The sequence below is a fragment of the Bos indicus genome, chromosome 26 (genome assembly GCF_029378745.1).
Source record: "Bos indicus isolate NIAB-ARS_2022 breed Sahiwal x Tharparkar chromosome 26, NIAB-ARS_B.indTharparkar_mat_pri_1.0, whole genome shotgun sequence".
NCBI lineage: Eukaryota > Metazoa > Chordata > Mammalia > Artiodactyla > Bovidae > Bos > Bos indicus.
Window position 1 is genome coordinate 32,467,227 of NC_091785.1, and position 15,284 is coordinate 32,482,510.

The 15,284-nt window shown below is 40.0% G+C and overlaps 1 protein-coding gene across 15 annotated transcripts in view; it reads left to right on the forward strand.

Moving 5' to 3' along the window:
• The window catches only part of VTI1A (vesicle transport through interaction with t-SNAREs 1A), a 382,104-nt gene that overhangs the window by 4,925 nt on the left and 361,895 nt on the right, over nucleotides 1–15,284 (forward strand). For all 15 annotated transcript variants that reach the window (XR_011564379.1, XR_011564380.1, XM_070781289.1 and 12 more), the window contains exons 2-3: nucleotides 4,880–4,938; nucleotides 10,229–10,339. Coding sequence is in view for 13 of the 15 variants with exons in the window: in XM_070781289.1 (XP_070637390.1) it covers nucleotides 4,880–4,938; nucleotides 10,229–10,339 (170 nt within the window). In the remaining 2 variants the exon portion in view is untranslated. The remainder of the gene's footprint in view (nucleotides 1–4,879; nucleotides 4,939–10,228; nucleotides 10,340–15,284) is intronic.

A 15,284-nucleotide genomic window follows, 5' to 3' on the forward strand; every position in this document is an offset into this window, starting at 1 on the left:
GTTGGGAGGATACCCTGGAGGAGCGAACGGCAACCCACTCCAGTATTCTTGCCAGGAGAATCCCATGGACAGAGGACCCTGGTGGGCTGCAGTCCATGGGGGTCACAAAAAGTTGAACATGGCTGAAGCAACTGAGCACACATGCACACATGCACGGCAAGTGATAGCTTCATTGATTTTTTAAAAAAATGTTTAATTTTAGAACAGGTTTAGGTTTACAGAGAAATCACAAAAATAATACAGAGAATTCCTGTGTAGTCCACGTCCAGTTTCCTCCATTGTTAACTTCTTATATTAATATGACACATTTCTTGCCGCCAGTGGACCTGCATTGCTACTTGTTATTAACTGAAGTCCATACTTTATTCAGATTTCCTTCATTTTTTTTTTCCCAATCTAGTGTCTTTTTACTATTCTAGGGTCCAGTCCAGGGTACTACAAATCATTTGTAGTAGTCATGACTCCTCAGGTTCCTCTTAGTTGTGACAGTTTGACAGCCCTTTCTTTTTTTTTGATGACGTTACAGTTTAGAGGAGTACTGACCAACTGTTTTATAGAATGTTCCTCAGTTGGGATTTGACAGATGTTTTTCTCATCATCAGACTAGGGTTATAAGTTTTTGAGAGGAAGACCACAGAGGTAAACCACCGTTTTCATCACATCATGTCAAGAATTCACATTCTAAGGGAACTTAGCAGTCTTGATGTTAACTTTGACCACCTGGCTAAGGTAGTATTTGTCAGGTTTCCCTACTGTAAAGTTACTCTTTTCCCTCTTTTCCATATTCTTAGAAGGAAATCATATGCATAGCCCACACTTAAGGAGTAGGGGATCATGCTTCATCCCCTTGAAGGCTGAGGATTTATGTAAATTATTTGGAATTCTTCTATATGATTCTTCTAGAGAGATTTGTCTATTCTCCTCCACTTGTTAATCCAGTCCTTTATATGCACAGACTCATTTATACTTTGTGTTGTATTCCAATACCACTTTATTTTGCTGCTCAGATGATTGCAGCTTTGACCATTGGTATTCCTTCCAGCTAGCTTTTGTGTCATTTTGATATATGCCCATCAGTGGGGTTTTTTTTTTCTCTCCTTATTAGCGTTTTCTTACTTTCTGATATTATAAGATACTCCAGAATCATCCTGTATTTTTCAAATACCAGTCCTTGAATCGGTAGCTATTTCTCCAAGGAGTCCTCTTTCCTTTTATTGAAAAATGGTGTTAGAAACCAGGATCTGGACACGAGGTGCGCACATTGGTACTGAGGTTTTATTACTTCTGGACCCTTTTAGCTGACACAGCAAAGAAAAATGTGTGTATGCTAACTCATGTATATATACTTACTAATAAAGTTTTGTGTATGAGGCCATCTATATTTATAATAAGCTAAACATGAGTTATATTAATGTCTCCAACTCTAGTCCTTTATTCACACGAATCATTCTAGAATGGGTTTGTCTTAATTATTTCTTTCATAAAGGGAAACTTGCCATTCTAAATAGGAAGATTTGCCCCAGTCCTCACTTATACAATTTTTCTTTCTTTCTCTCGTTTTTGTGTGTGTGTGAAATTTGAACAGAATCTGTACTTTAGTTAATAATTCTGTATTGCACGTCAGTTTCCTGTTTGTTGTTTTTTACAATATAACATTTCTTTATATTCTCAGAATTGGATTAGAAGTTTCAAGCCTCATTCAAAAAAATTTTTTAAATCACTGAGATAATAAACTTTCTAGACTTTTAGGAGTAATACTAGATGCCAAAATAAATGGAACTACATCAAAGTTTTGGGTGAATATAAATTAGAAATCTAGCATCCTATCCTATTCATACTTGGTCAAACAAGTGGAACCAAAATGTTATAAATATTTTAGCTAGACAAACATTCATAAGGTTTCTAAAATATATATAGATTATATGTACTATATATATATATATGTATGTATGTATGTATACAAAAGCTTTTCTACTACGTTTGATAAAGACTTGAGAAAGAACAACAAAAAATGAGATGGAGAAGTTGGAAAACATAAACTAAATTAAATGGGAGCACTGAATATGAAATAGAGCAGCCATGTTTAAAAGCAACTGGACTCTATGATGACCTTTTACAATTTTTCTTATTCTCTGTGAGTAACAAATACGTTGCTGAATTATGAGACTCGTGGATTCATTCAGTGAACACACAGTGCACACCTACCATGTACAACGCTCTGTGCTAAATACAGAATTAGGACAAAGATGTGTCGAGAGTGGTCCCTGCCTTCAAGGAGCTGGAAATGAGGCTGAAGGGAACCAATTACTAATGGCCATCAGGGATGCTAGGGTAGAGCGCGGAGGTCTAGGAATTCAGAGGTGATAAGATCATGTCCTGGGAGGTCACCTGGAAGGGTAGTGGGATTCAGCAGACAGAAAAGGGGAAAGACTAAATGAGTTGCAGGAAGTGGATACAGTGGGCATCTGCTGCTTCCAAAGGCCCAGAATCCTCTGTTCTATCTTCTGAGAGCATCTCCTCAATTTTCCTTTGAGAAATTCTCTAAACCCAGTCTTGGTGGAACTGACAGGCTGCCATGCCCTGTCCAGGTCAAGAAGAAAATACCTTACTCAAGGGAGGACAGTCAGTGAATTTTCGCTGGAAATTGGAATTTGGACTCTGCTTCTGCAGAGACTGTGAGTAAATTCCTGCTCCCTTGGTTCTCTGAGCCACCAAGGTACTGTCCTCCCTGAGCTTGGGAACTCACCTTTTTCACTGATTCTTTGTTCTTTTTATTCGGTCACTATTTCGTGTCTGTTTGCAACCCAAAGGACTGCAACATGCCATGCTCTTCTATCCTCCACTATCTCCTGGAGTTTGCTCAAACACATGTCCATTGAGTCGGTGACGCTATCTAACCATCTCATCTGCTGCTGCTCCCTTCTCCTTTTGCCTTCAGTCTTTCTCAGCATCAGGGTCTTTTCTGATGAGTCGGCTGTTTGCATCAGGTGGCCAAAGTATTGGAGCTTCAGCTTTAGCATCAGTCTTTCCAATGACTATTCAGAGTTGATTTCCTTTAGGATTGGCTGGTTTGATCTCCTTGCAGTCCAAGGGACTCTCAAGAGTCTTCTCCAGCACCACAGTTCAAAAGCATCAGTTCTTCGGCGCTCTGCCTTCTTTGTGGTCCAACTCTCACATCCATACATGACTGCTGGAAAAACCATAGCTTTAACTATATGGTCCTTGGTCAACAAAGTGATGTCTCTGCTTTTTAATATGCTAAGTTTGTCATAGCTTTTCTTCTGAAGAGCAAGCATCTTTTAATTACATGACTGCAGCCACCATCTGCAGTGATTTTGGAGCCCAAGAAAAGAAAATCTGTCACTGCTTCCACTTTTTCCCCCTCTATTTGCCATGATGTGATGAGACCCTGTGAGTCACCTTGAATTATTCTAATAAATTCTATTTTTGGCTTAGGTTAGCCAGAATCAATTCTGCTGTATTCAGCCAAAGAACCTAATTAGTACCTTGAACAAAGGCTTAGCTCAGGGAATAAAATTTGCTTAGATAGTAATGGATAGCATGCAGTGCACATACTAGAGAGCTAGTAGTTGGAAATACAGTTGGAAAAGTTGCTTGGGTCTGGAATGTGGAGGGCCTTGACTTCCAGGTTCAAATGATTCAACCAGAGCCACATTTCAGGAAGATGAAATGGGGGAAGAGGGATTAAATGGCGAAAGTGAAACCAGCATGGTTGGTAGCATAGCTTCTTTGGTAAATTCTTGTACTCACTGCACCATTTATTCATTTTACTACCATGATTTGAGAACTGATTATACATCAGGCTCAGCACTAGACTGTAGAACTAGGACATGGTTCCTGTCTTCCCAGAGCCTCCAAGGTAGAAGATAAATCAGACCTGTGAGTGTGAGAGATAAATCATGAGGATTATGTAAGAGACACAGGAATTTTCTATAAAAGCCAGTAGTTAATTCTTCTGTTGGGTTAGAAAAAACTTCAAAGAGCTGGTGATTTCTGGGGAGAAATAAATGGGCTGACAGACTTGGAATGGGGGTAAGGATAATTTTTCCAAAAGTATCTGCTAGAACATGTGTCTCCTAGAATGGAGAGTTGTGGTTGGGTTATAGCTTGATTGTGGTACGATTTGAAGAAATCACATGTAGATATTTAGCACTTCACAAATTAGGAGTAATTCCTCTTGCATCAACTTATTTGAGCTAAAAAGAGTCCAGTAGATGTATTTAATTTCCAGTTTAGAGAGTATATACCAAGTCTCAGCTAAAAACTCTTTCTTACCCAAGATCCCATAACCATGAGTAGATAATGGTTAGGGGTTTAGAGTCAGTAGTTCTGACTTCAAATATTTCTTCCATTGCATTCAACTCTTAAGGAGAGCACACTTTTTTAAAGGATGGTAAGATCTTGCTCAGTTTTAGGAATTATCATATGTCACTTTTGGTTTTTTAGTTTGTGGGTTTTTGTTATATATGAATTTTTTTTAATATGTGATTTTTAAGTTGTACTCATGAGTACATTATTCCCAATTTATTGAATTCATGAGTTTGTAGATTCCTCATGCCACCTCTAAATCTGTTGTTGACACAGTCTCTTCTAAAGAGCAAAATAATTTTTGTTTTTTCTTAAAAATGTTACAGCATCTCTTCAGTACTCTACAGGATTATGTATTTCCAGATTGCCTAGAATCAGTGTCTTACAGTGTTTCATAACCCACCAAAGAAGGATATGGCCATTTGCCTGATATGCTAATCCTTTACTCTGGTTGATCAGAAAGGAAAAAAAGATATCTAAAAATAGAAGTTTTTAAATATTAAGTTTATCTGTAACCTTAGCAATTCCTTGATGTTATTGTTTGTTTCAGATGAGAAGAAGCAGATGGTTGCAAATGTGGAGAAACAGCTCGAAGAAGCAAAAGAACTGGTATGTATAGGCTTAGTAACATTTAAAACACTACCAGAGCCATTTAACCTGATGCCTTCCTCTAAACTTCATTTATTCATTGTAGAAATGTGAAGCATACCTGATTAAGCGCTCATGATTAAGAATTCATCAGTGTCTACATTGGAGAGAATTTAATAGCTTCTTGGCATTTTATTCCTCTAAATAAAGGTGATTCATTAAATGCCCACTTGGAATTTTTATCACTTCATAGTACCTTTCATAATAGCTATAAATAGCTGACCCTGGTTAAAGGTGTATTAGGTACCAGACATGGGTTAAGCATGTTATTTGCTTTATATTATTTAATTTTTACAAAATCTCTATGAGACAGGGACTGTTTGTCAAAAACTGTTAAGGATCGAGCTTTTCCCTACTTGTCCACTCACAAGTGAGCTTACCACAATCTCAAGGATGCTGATAGAAGACATTAGATTCCTACGTCAGAGACAAAAGGCTTTTATTACTCACAGCAAAAGCTGCTGCCAAAATTTCAGCAGGCTTATGTCAGTTCCCTGAGCCCCAGTTGCCAAGGGGCTGTGCATGTTTGCCTAGAAAAATGCCTACACGTCAGTGGATTATCTTATAGGAGAGAAACGCGGGGCCTGGGAAGGATACCACTTTATAGCAGCCTGTAAGCAAGCCTGGTCTTTGCCCCAAGGCACACATTGTTTCCGACCCCCAGATTGCTCCCTGCCTGGGAAAAGAGTGATCAGGGCCTTGCATTCTTGGTGTTGCAGCAAGACATGTAGAAGTGTGAGAGATACACAGAGGAACATCATTACTCCCATTTCGTAGATGGGAAAACTGAGGCTTAGAAAGATTAATTAACTTGTTTGTGGTCCCACACCCAGTTAGTGCTTCTGTAAGGATTTGGACTTAGGTATGCTAAACCCAGAGCTTTAACTTAGCCACTACTTTTTGATACTAATAAATTCTCAAATCAAGTAACAAAAAGTATTGAAATATATTGTGTCCTAATTTGGGGTTTCAAAGACTGGTATTGCAAGTATGATTCCTCTTGTTCCTGCATTGTGGTCCTAAATGAGGTGTTGCTTTTCTCCATACTGGAGGGTACCACTTGGTGGTGTTCAGTACTGATATAGTTACTACAGTTTCCAAAGTGTGTTTCTGTTAACTGGTGTTGCCTGTTCAAACAAGTTTGCAAACTGTAGCTTAAACAGAATTCTCCAATTATGGGTCTTTTTTTGGTTATTATTGGTTTGGCCAAAAAATTCATTCACATATTTTCATAAGATGTTATAGAAAAACCTGAATGAATGTTTTAGGCCAACCCAATATTTTTCTGAGCTTCTCTGGTGGCTCAGGAGTAAAGAATCCGCCTGTAATGCAATTCAGTGCATGAGACGTGGGTTCGATCCCTGGGTTGGGAAGATCCTCTGGAGAAGGAAATGGCAACCCACTCCAGTATTCTTGCCTGGAGAATCTCATGGACAGAGGAGGCTGGCAGGCTGCAGTCCATGGGGTTGCAAAAGAGTTGGACATGACTGAGCAACTAAACATTGACAACAGCGATATTTTTCTATAGAACTTTCTTAGACTCTTAAGTTGCCTTGCAGCATGATGAATGTCTCCAAAGGACTCTAAGGGGTGGCACTCCAAGCTAATTTGCCTGAGGAGCAGGGCCATATGGGGCAGGCCTGCTGCTCAAGACAGGTGGGGGATTCTGAGGAGTAGGTGATTGTGGCTCCCCATTACACCGCAGACACTTCCTTTCATGTCTATGAGTGCTCAGGCAGCAAGTTGCAGAGCTGCTGCTCCATCTTGCCCATCTCCGGTTCTTTTCTGACTATCAGAACGCCTGTGCATTCCATACCCTGTAAAAGTGAAAGTGAAAGTCACTCAGTAGTGTCCAACTCTTTGTGGCCCCACAGACTATACATTCCCTGGAATTCTCCAAGCCAGGATACTGGAGTGGGTAGCCTTGACCTTCTCCAGGGGATCATCCCAACCCAGGGATCAAACCCAGGTCTCCCGCTTTACAGGCGAGCCATTTACCAGCTGAGTCATTAGGGAAGCTGAAGAATACTGGATCTTCCTGACCCAGAAATCAAACTTGGGTCTCCTGAATTGCAGGTAGATTCTTTACCAGCTGAGCTATCCGGGAAGCCCACACTCTGTAAGAGTTACTTCTAATCTCACTGTCTCTGCAGGAGCAGCTTTATTCTAACTCCTCAGCCTCTCATGTTTGCTTCTGTTTTGAAAGTTGTTTTTTGTTTGTTTTTTTTTCCAAATTCTTTTCTCTTTCCTTTCTTTTTTACGATCAACTGTTTTCCTCCGGCTTCCTGGCCTTCATGTACGAAGACTGAACTTCTGTACGCCATAGCTGCCAACCGAGACGCTTCTTCCTTCTGGTTGATATGCTCACCATGCACAGTGCATGCTTAGTTACTCAGTCGTGTCCGACTCCTTGCAATCCCTTGGACTGCAGCCCACCAGTCTTCCCTGCCCATGGGATTCTCCAGGCAAGAATACTGGAGGGGGTGTCATGTCCTTCTCCAGGGGATCTTCGCAGTCTTTCCAGGGATCAAACCTGGGTCTCCTGCATTGCAAGCAGATTCTTTACCACTGAGCCACCGGGGAAGTACAGCTGGTCAATTCTTTGGATCTTGGGTTAATTTCTTAGCTTTTTGTTAAGTTCTCAGTAGCAGGGTTTTTGTTTGTCTTTGCCATCAAATCTATGTTTCAGTTCATTGGTTTGCCTTTTGGAGACATTGATTTACATGATGATATTAGAAAGCTTCTTTCCTAATAACCGAAGTTTCACTATACCAAGAACTGTAAAACATGGTTATACCCCTGTAGAACTTATGGTCATCTCCAGTTGTTACTAATATGAAGAGTTTTGTCTTAGATACGTGTTTCTGTTTGTTTAACATATCTAGGCAGCTGACTTAATTCTGATGGCATCCTTATTAAGGACACACATCATTATATACTGTGTTTTTGATGAGGACCCTAGGAAAAGAACTTCATTATGATTTTACTTGTTAGAATTAGTTGTATTTCTGTTGAACAATTTGTATTAATCTCCTGGACACTACATGTCTCATAATTACCATGTCTTCCAGTTGACACTGGCCATGTGAATGTTGTGATAATATAAAATTAGTAGTATTACTCTTGTTTCTGGTTTCATTTCAAGTGTTTGTCATGTGTTTCCTTTTTCTTTGTCTTCAGTTCAGTTCAGTTCAGTTCATTTCAGTCGCTCAGTCGTGTCCGACTCTTTGCGACCCCATGAATCGCAGCACGCCAGGCCTCTCTGGCCATCACCAACTCCCGGAGTTCACTCAGACTCACGTCCATCGAGTCAGTGATGCCATCCAGCCATCTCATCCTCTGACGTCCCCTTCTCCTCCTGCCCCCAATCCCTCCCAGCATCAAAGTCTTTTCCAGTGAGTCAACTCTTCGCATGAGGTGGCCAAAGTATTGGAGTTTCAGCTTTAGCATCATTCCTTCCAAAGAAATCCCAGGGCTGATCTCCTTCAGAATGGACTGGTTGGATCTCCTTGCAGTCCAAGGGACTCTCAAGAGTCTTCTCCAACACCACAGTTCAAAAGCATTAATTCTTCGGCGCTCAGCCTTCTTCACAGTCCGACTCTCACATCCATACATGACCACAGGAAAAACCATAGCCTTGACTAGACGGACCTTTGTTGGCAAAGTAATGTCTCTGCTTTTGAATATGCTTTCTAGGTTGGTCATAACTTTCCTTCCAAGGAGTAAGCATCTTTTAATTTCATGGCTGCAGTCACCATCTGCAGTGATTTTGGAGCCCAAAACAATAAAGTCCTACTTTTAATTAGAATGTTTTTATAAAATGACTGAAACAAAAATGTAGTTAACACTCAGATTTTCTCTTACATGTGCTTTTGCAGTTATTTGTCTGGATGATCCTCCTCGACCTTTCTAAAACTCAGTTCTTAATGATGATTTCAGAGAAGTGCTCTAAATAATTGTGTTGCTGAGTAACTGATTTATTGGTGCTTCATATTTATGCTGAGACATGGCAATAATTTAAATGGTTACTACTTAAATCAAGGCTAATGAAAACTCTTTTCCCCTTATAAAAATTGAAGACTGTGAATTGAAACATTTTTTAAAAATTTTGTTTATCTGAGTTCTACTATTTTTACTCAGACAAGTAAGAGCTGAATTAGTGCCAAGTGTGCAGTGTTTATGGAAATAATTTATTAGGGCTATTTGCTCTAAGAGGCAAAATATCTGACAACATTTTTGGATGTGAGTTTATTAGACATGACCTTAGCCAATTTGTAGTTGTTGGTTTTTATTTTTTAATGCCAAGTAGAAATAAGCTATCTTTGATACCTTACATCATGCTTGCTGTCTTTCTGTTTCATCATCAGTAATCACCACTCCTATTATTCACATTAGTTGAGTAATTACCAAGTAAAAGACACTGTTGTAAGCACATTATAAGAATTACCCTGTTTAATCTTTATAGATGTCTATTAAAAGACATACTATTTTTTAGAAATGAGACAAGTGAGACCCAGAGAAGTTAAGAAGCCTGTCCAAGCTTGCATGACTAGTGAGCAGTGGAGCCTATGATGTGAACGCAGGTGTCTGACTTGAAAGCCTGTTTTCTTAATCATCATACTATTTCAGTATTGCCTCCCATGAAATGCTCATGTGTTGTATCCAGGTTGTTATAAAGTGCCCTGCTGTGATTTCACTGAGCTATGTGTAATTTAATATGTTACTATATCCATTTAGCTCCATATCCACCTGTTTATAAAGTATGAGGTTGGAGGTCACGATCACATATTGGTTGTATCCTAATCAGAAGACTTTCCAGGAGAATTTTCACCAAATAACTGAGTAACTGTAGAAATCATGGTTTGGTATATCTTCTCATAGTCCTAGTGGTTTGAGGTCGGAAGACCAGACCAGTTTGGGTTGGATGACAGGATACTCCACAGACAGTAAAATCATTCTCATGGAGGGCGTTTGGCTTAATGCACATGGTTTTAAAAATTCTTGACAGAGTAAACACTTTGGCACTCCGTGTGTCACTTGGCAAGTCCTCAGTAACTGTTTATTGACCTTAACAAAAATGGAGCACAGAAGTGGTCCCAGTGTTCACTTGACCACAGGCAGTTTGCTCCCTGGGCCTGGCTCCTCAGGTTGTAAAATGAGGACTTGGAATTAAATCCTTTCAGCTCTCAACGTCAAGTCATGTGAAGAGTAAGCAGATGGTTTAAACCATGGTTTTCTCTCACCCTTCCAGCTGGAACAGATGGATTTGGAAGTCCGAGAGATACCTCCCCAAAGTCGAGGAATGTACAGCAACAGGATGAGAAGCTACAAGCAAGAGATGGGAAAACTCGAGACAGATTTCGTGAGTCAGATTCGATCCTTTATTATACTTGCCAATCTTTACAGTGATTGTCACATCTTTTTTTTTATTGCTTCCCCCACACACCTTAGTCAGCATTAAATGCGTCGTCTTTAGGAGCTTGTGCCAAAGACATGCAACAGCTTCCATTGTTTTGCTTGTAGGGCTGGCTAATGATGGACTTGAAGGTATGTTGGATTCCTGACTCACAATATAGACCCAAGTCATGTGGTTTTTGAGTTTGGATGGTATTTATTGATATTTAGCATTTATCAGAATTTTGAAATCTGATTTGGGGCCTTTCAGAGTTTGCAGGTTTTAAGCTGAATTGTTCATGGATGGACTTCAGGGACTTGTGGATGTCCTGAAATTATATCAGTGTATTTGGATGTGTGTTTCTATATGTATGTTTTTCTGAGATAGGCTTCATAGCCTTTATTACCAGAGTTTTAAAAGGATATATTACACTTCTCCCCTCCAGGAACTCAATTAATAATTTATATAAAGGGTCCTTTGCATTGAGTGTCTTATGAGAATATTTAGCTTTCTCTTCCTATGTATCTGACTTTCATCTCCACCCACCATTAGCAAACTTAAGAATATAAATTTAAAGATATTGACATTAAAATTGTTAGTAATTAGAAGGTAATAGGAGCAGACAGATACAGATGAGCAATTCCACTTCTGGGTATATACTCAAGAAAATTGAAAGCAGGATCTTGAAGATATTGTGTTATTGTGGCAATACCCAAAGATGGAAGCAACCTAGATGGAAAGAAAGAAAGAAATGAAGACGCTCAGTCATGTCTGATGTCTGACTCTTTGTGACCCCATGGACTGTAGCCTACCAGGCTCCTCTGTCCATGGGATTCTCCAGGCAAGAATTCTGGAGTGGGTTGCCATTTCCTTCTCCAGGGGATCTTCCTGACCCAGGAATCGAACCCTGGTCTCCCTCACTGCAGGCAGGCGCTTTACCCTCTGAGCCACCAGGGAAGCCCCGTAGTGTGCATTCACAGGTGAGTGCATGAACACAGGGTGGTGTGTGCATACAGTGGACTATTAAGGCAGCCTTGAAAATGCAGGACATTCTGACATAGTTATGGCAAGGATGAACACTGAGAACATTATGCTAAGCGAAATAAGCCAGTCACAAAGGACAAATACTTCGTTTCCACTTGAATGAGGCCCTTAAAGTAGAAAGTAGATTGCCGGTTGCCAAGCGCTGAGGGGAGGGGAACCGGGCAGCTACTGTTTCATGGCTGTAGAATTTCAGTTTTGCGGCATGAAAAAGCTGTAGAAATTGGTTGCTCAGCCGTGTGAATATATTTCACCACAATGAACCATACACTTAACATTGATGAAGATGGTACATTTTATATGTATTTTACCACAATTAAAAATTAAAATTTAAAAAAGTGTAGATGAAGAAAGATCTGAGCTTACCATACTGTGAGCGACAGGAGTCAGGTGTGGGCATGTAAACCGACTGTATTTCCGACCCTGGGGTCCAAATTTATAAAGAAAGTTGAGAATTTATAAGGACCCTTCTGCCTCTGTTTCCTCCCTAGCTGCTTCACTTTTGGAAGCCACATCTCCTAGACCATAGTGTAGCCTCCCACTGCAAGACCGGTGGTACCGAGTCTCATAAGAATTTCACCTGAAGTCTGGAAGTAGGATGACCTGCAGTTCTGCGTATTTGTTTTACGTTATCATGGGTAGTTGCCTGAGAAGCTGAGTCGGGTTATGTCAATGACTCTGATGCAATTACTTTTTAAGTTGCACGCCTATTAATTAAAAAGAAAAATCAGAATCCACCATGGGCCTAAATTCAGGAAAGAAATGTAACTTCCTCTCTTCTGTACTTTGTACTAGATAAAACTTTCCCTGCTCGCAAAAGATAGGTTCCCTTAGCAAGAATGTGAGAGATGATGAGAAAATTGGATTGATTTAAAAATCTGATAACTTAAAATTGTACTTAGTTCTAATTAAAGTTAATGTTTTAATATAAGTGATTAAAGTAAAATAAATATGTATAAGGATTATTTTAGTTTGTTTACTTCATCTTTATGAAGTGCTTTTTCAAAGATTTTCTTCTCTTGGTTTGTAAGACAACTAAGCATATTAGTCTGCTAGCATTGCCATACAATGTACCCCAAACTGGGTGCCTTAAACAACAAAAATGTGTCTTCTTGAAGTTCTGGAGTCTGGAAGTCCAAAATCAAGGTGTTGTAACGGTTTGTTTCTTATGAGGCCTCTCTCTGTAGCTTGTGGATGGCTGTCTTCTCCCTGTGTCTTTACAGCCCCTATGTGTTTATGTTCTAATTTCTTCTTCTCATACAGAAACCAGTTGTATTAGATTAAGGCTCGCCCCAATGGCCTCATTTTATTTCATTTAACTCTTTAAAGACCCCCATCTCCACGTACAGTCATATTCTGAAGTATTAAGGGTTAGACTTCAACACATGAAATGGGGGGACATTATTCAACCCATAACACTATATTTGGAGAAGGAAACGGCAACCCACTTCAGTATTCTTGCCTGGAAAATCCCATGAATGGAGGAGCTTGGCGGGCTACAGCCCATGGGGTCGCAAAGAGCAACTTCACTGCACTGCAACACTAAATTTAGTTTTAATCTTTTCTTCTTAATTTTTTTTCAGAAGTTAAGTTGCTTTTATGGCTTCTAAGGGAGCTAACTCAGTGTTAAGAATTTCTTTCCTAACGACTGCAGTCTTGAGTAGAGTCGTTCAGGTATTTGGATATCACATAGGTAAACGTTTCTCAGGTGTATTTTCTGTTATAAACGAAAATGGAATGAGCAACTAACTATGAACTAAACATTTATTCTCTGGGTGATCATTAAGATTCTTGTGTTTATTTGTATATTTGCCACACAGCTCCCTTCTACTGTGTCAGGAAACATCCTTCACCACCACCACCACCACCACCACCGCCTTGTATGTGATTCAGTTTATAAAGTGCTTTACCATGCACTATTCATTTCATTGTATAGAGAGTAGACAGAACAGCTGTGGATTACTATCCCCAGTTTACACACGATGGCACAAAGAGGTTCAACTTGATTACGGATTTCATTCAACAAATCTTTTATTTTCTCCTTTATTTTTGGCTGTGCTGGGTGTTTGTTGGTGTGCACTGGCTTTCTCTAGTTGCGGCGAGTGAGGGCCGCTCCCTAGTCGTGGTGCGTGGGCTTCTCATTGCAGTGGCTGCTCTGTTGCAGAGTACAGCCTCTAGACGTGCAGGCTCTGGAGCTGCAGGCTCTAGAGCACAAGCTCGGTCGTTGTGGCACACGGGCTTAGTTGCCCCACCGCGTGTGGAATCTTAGACCAGGGATCGAACCCACGTCCCCTGCATTGGCAGGCAGGTTCTTAACCCACTGGACCACCAGGGAAGTCCTCAAGAGATCTTTCTCGAGTGCTGTAGTAATCAGGCAGTGTCCTGGGTGCTGGGAAAAAAAGCCATGATTAAGAGATCAAGTTCTTGCTTGTATGGAATTTATATTGTAGTGGGGATGATGAGAAGCAAGTAAATGCATATATCTCAATTTCAGATAGTGTTAAATTCGATAAATAAGGTGAGTAAGTTGATAGTGACTAGCAGGGCTGTTGTGACTTTTTGCCTGGGTGTTCTCTGCTTGAGTCGGGGAGAGAGAGAGGTGCATATGGTTATACAGGGAGACAGAAGAATGATCAGTAAGGGCATTGTAGGCGGAGTAAAGACCTTGGTTTTTCCTCTGTCTTGATTGGAAGTGATTCTAGGGCTTTGAGAAGTAAGAGGTCCTTTGCCTCCTGTTTTACAGTTTTGTCCACTTTACTGTATTTTGTCACATGAGGTATTTGAATAGAATGTAGAAGATATTTACATAATTCCCTTTTGACTCTTATTTTCTTCTTACATTTAATTCTTTTATTTTTTAATGGAATTAAAAATATCTTCTTAAAGACGTTGGATTACTTTGTTACACTGATATGTCTAGAAGTATTGAATCCCAGGAAAGAGTAGTAGAGATGGTCCTTCCTCTTTTATTTGCAAAGTTTATTGCAATGAAGACGTTCTCTCATGGCCTTGTAATATCAAGACCTTGGGGGAACATCTGTGCCAGTGGGGAAAGGCAGAGGACAACTCAGCACTTTTTTCTTCAACCCCATTGCCTGCTTACTCTCTTTTTTCTGGCCTTCTTCCTCCTGTGCCCATCCTTCAGCTGCCTGGACTCTTCAGGCTTCTTCTCCACTTACCCCCCTGGCTCACTCCTATGTTATCACTCCTGTGACTTCAGTGACCACAGCTATATTCTCTTGGGTTTCTCACTGAGACCTCCCTCCAGCTCTAAATTCATATTCCTTAGTATTTACTGGGCACTTCTAATCCAGGGTCCTTTAAACCTTAAATTTGACAATGCTAGTCATTTCAGCATGAGCTTTCATTTTTCCCTCTTTATCTTCTTGCACATCCAGTTGGTCACTGAGAGTTAACAATCCTCCCACTTAAATATTTCCTGCTTTCATCACCACCACTGGAAGCCTTCATGTTTCTCAATCTGGATGGTTCTAGTAGCCTTTTCTTCTTCTGTTCTTCTCCCAACCTAAACCATCCTTCTCTCCACTCTGGAATGATCTTTCTAACACCTTGATCTGAATATGTCACACTGTTCCACAGAATTCTAGAGTTCTCATTGCATGTTGAATCAAATTCAGGTCAACTTCTAGGCTTTCTGTTCTCTTCCATTGTTTCTTTGCATGTCTAGTAATTTTATTAGTATGTACTTGATACTGTGGATCTTTGTTAAAAAGCCTGCAATTTGTTGTTTTCCTGTGCAGTAGTGCCTCTCAATAATTTTTTTTCGTTGTTCTCACCCCACTAAGGAACTTTTTAAGACTTTTTTCTAATTGCTCCTCTATCCCCCAGGAAATGTTAATACCATGAATAT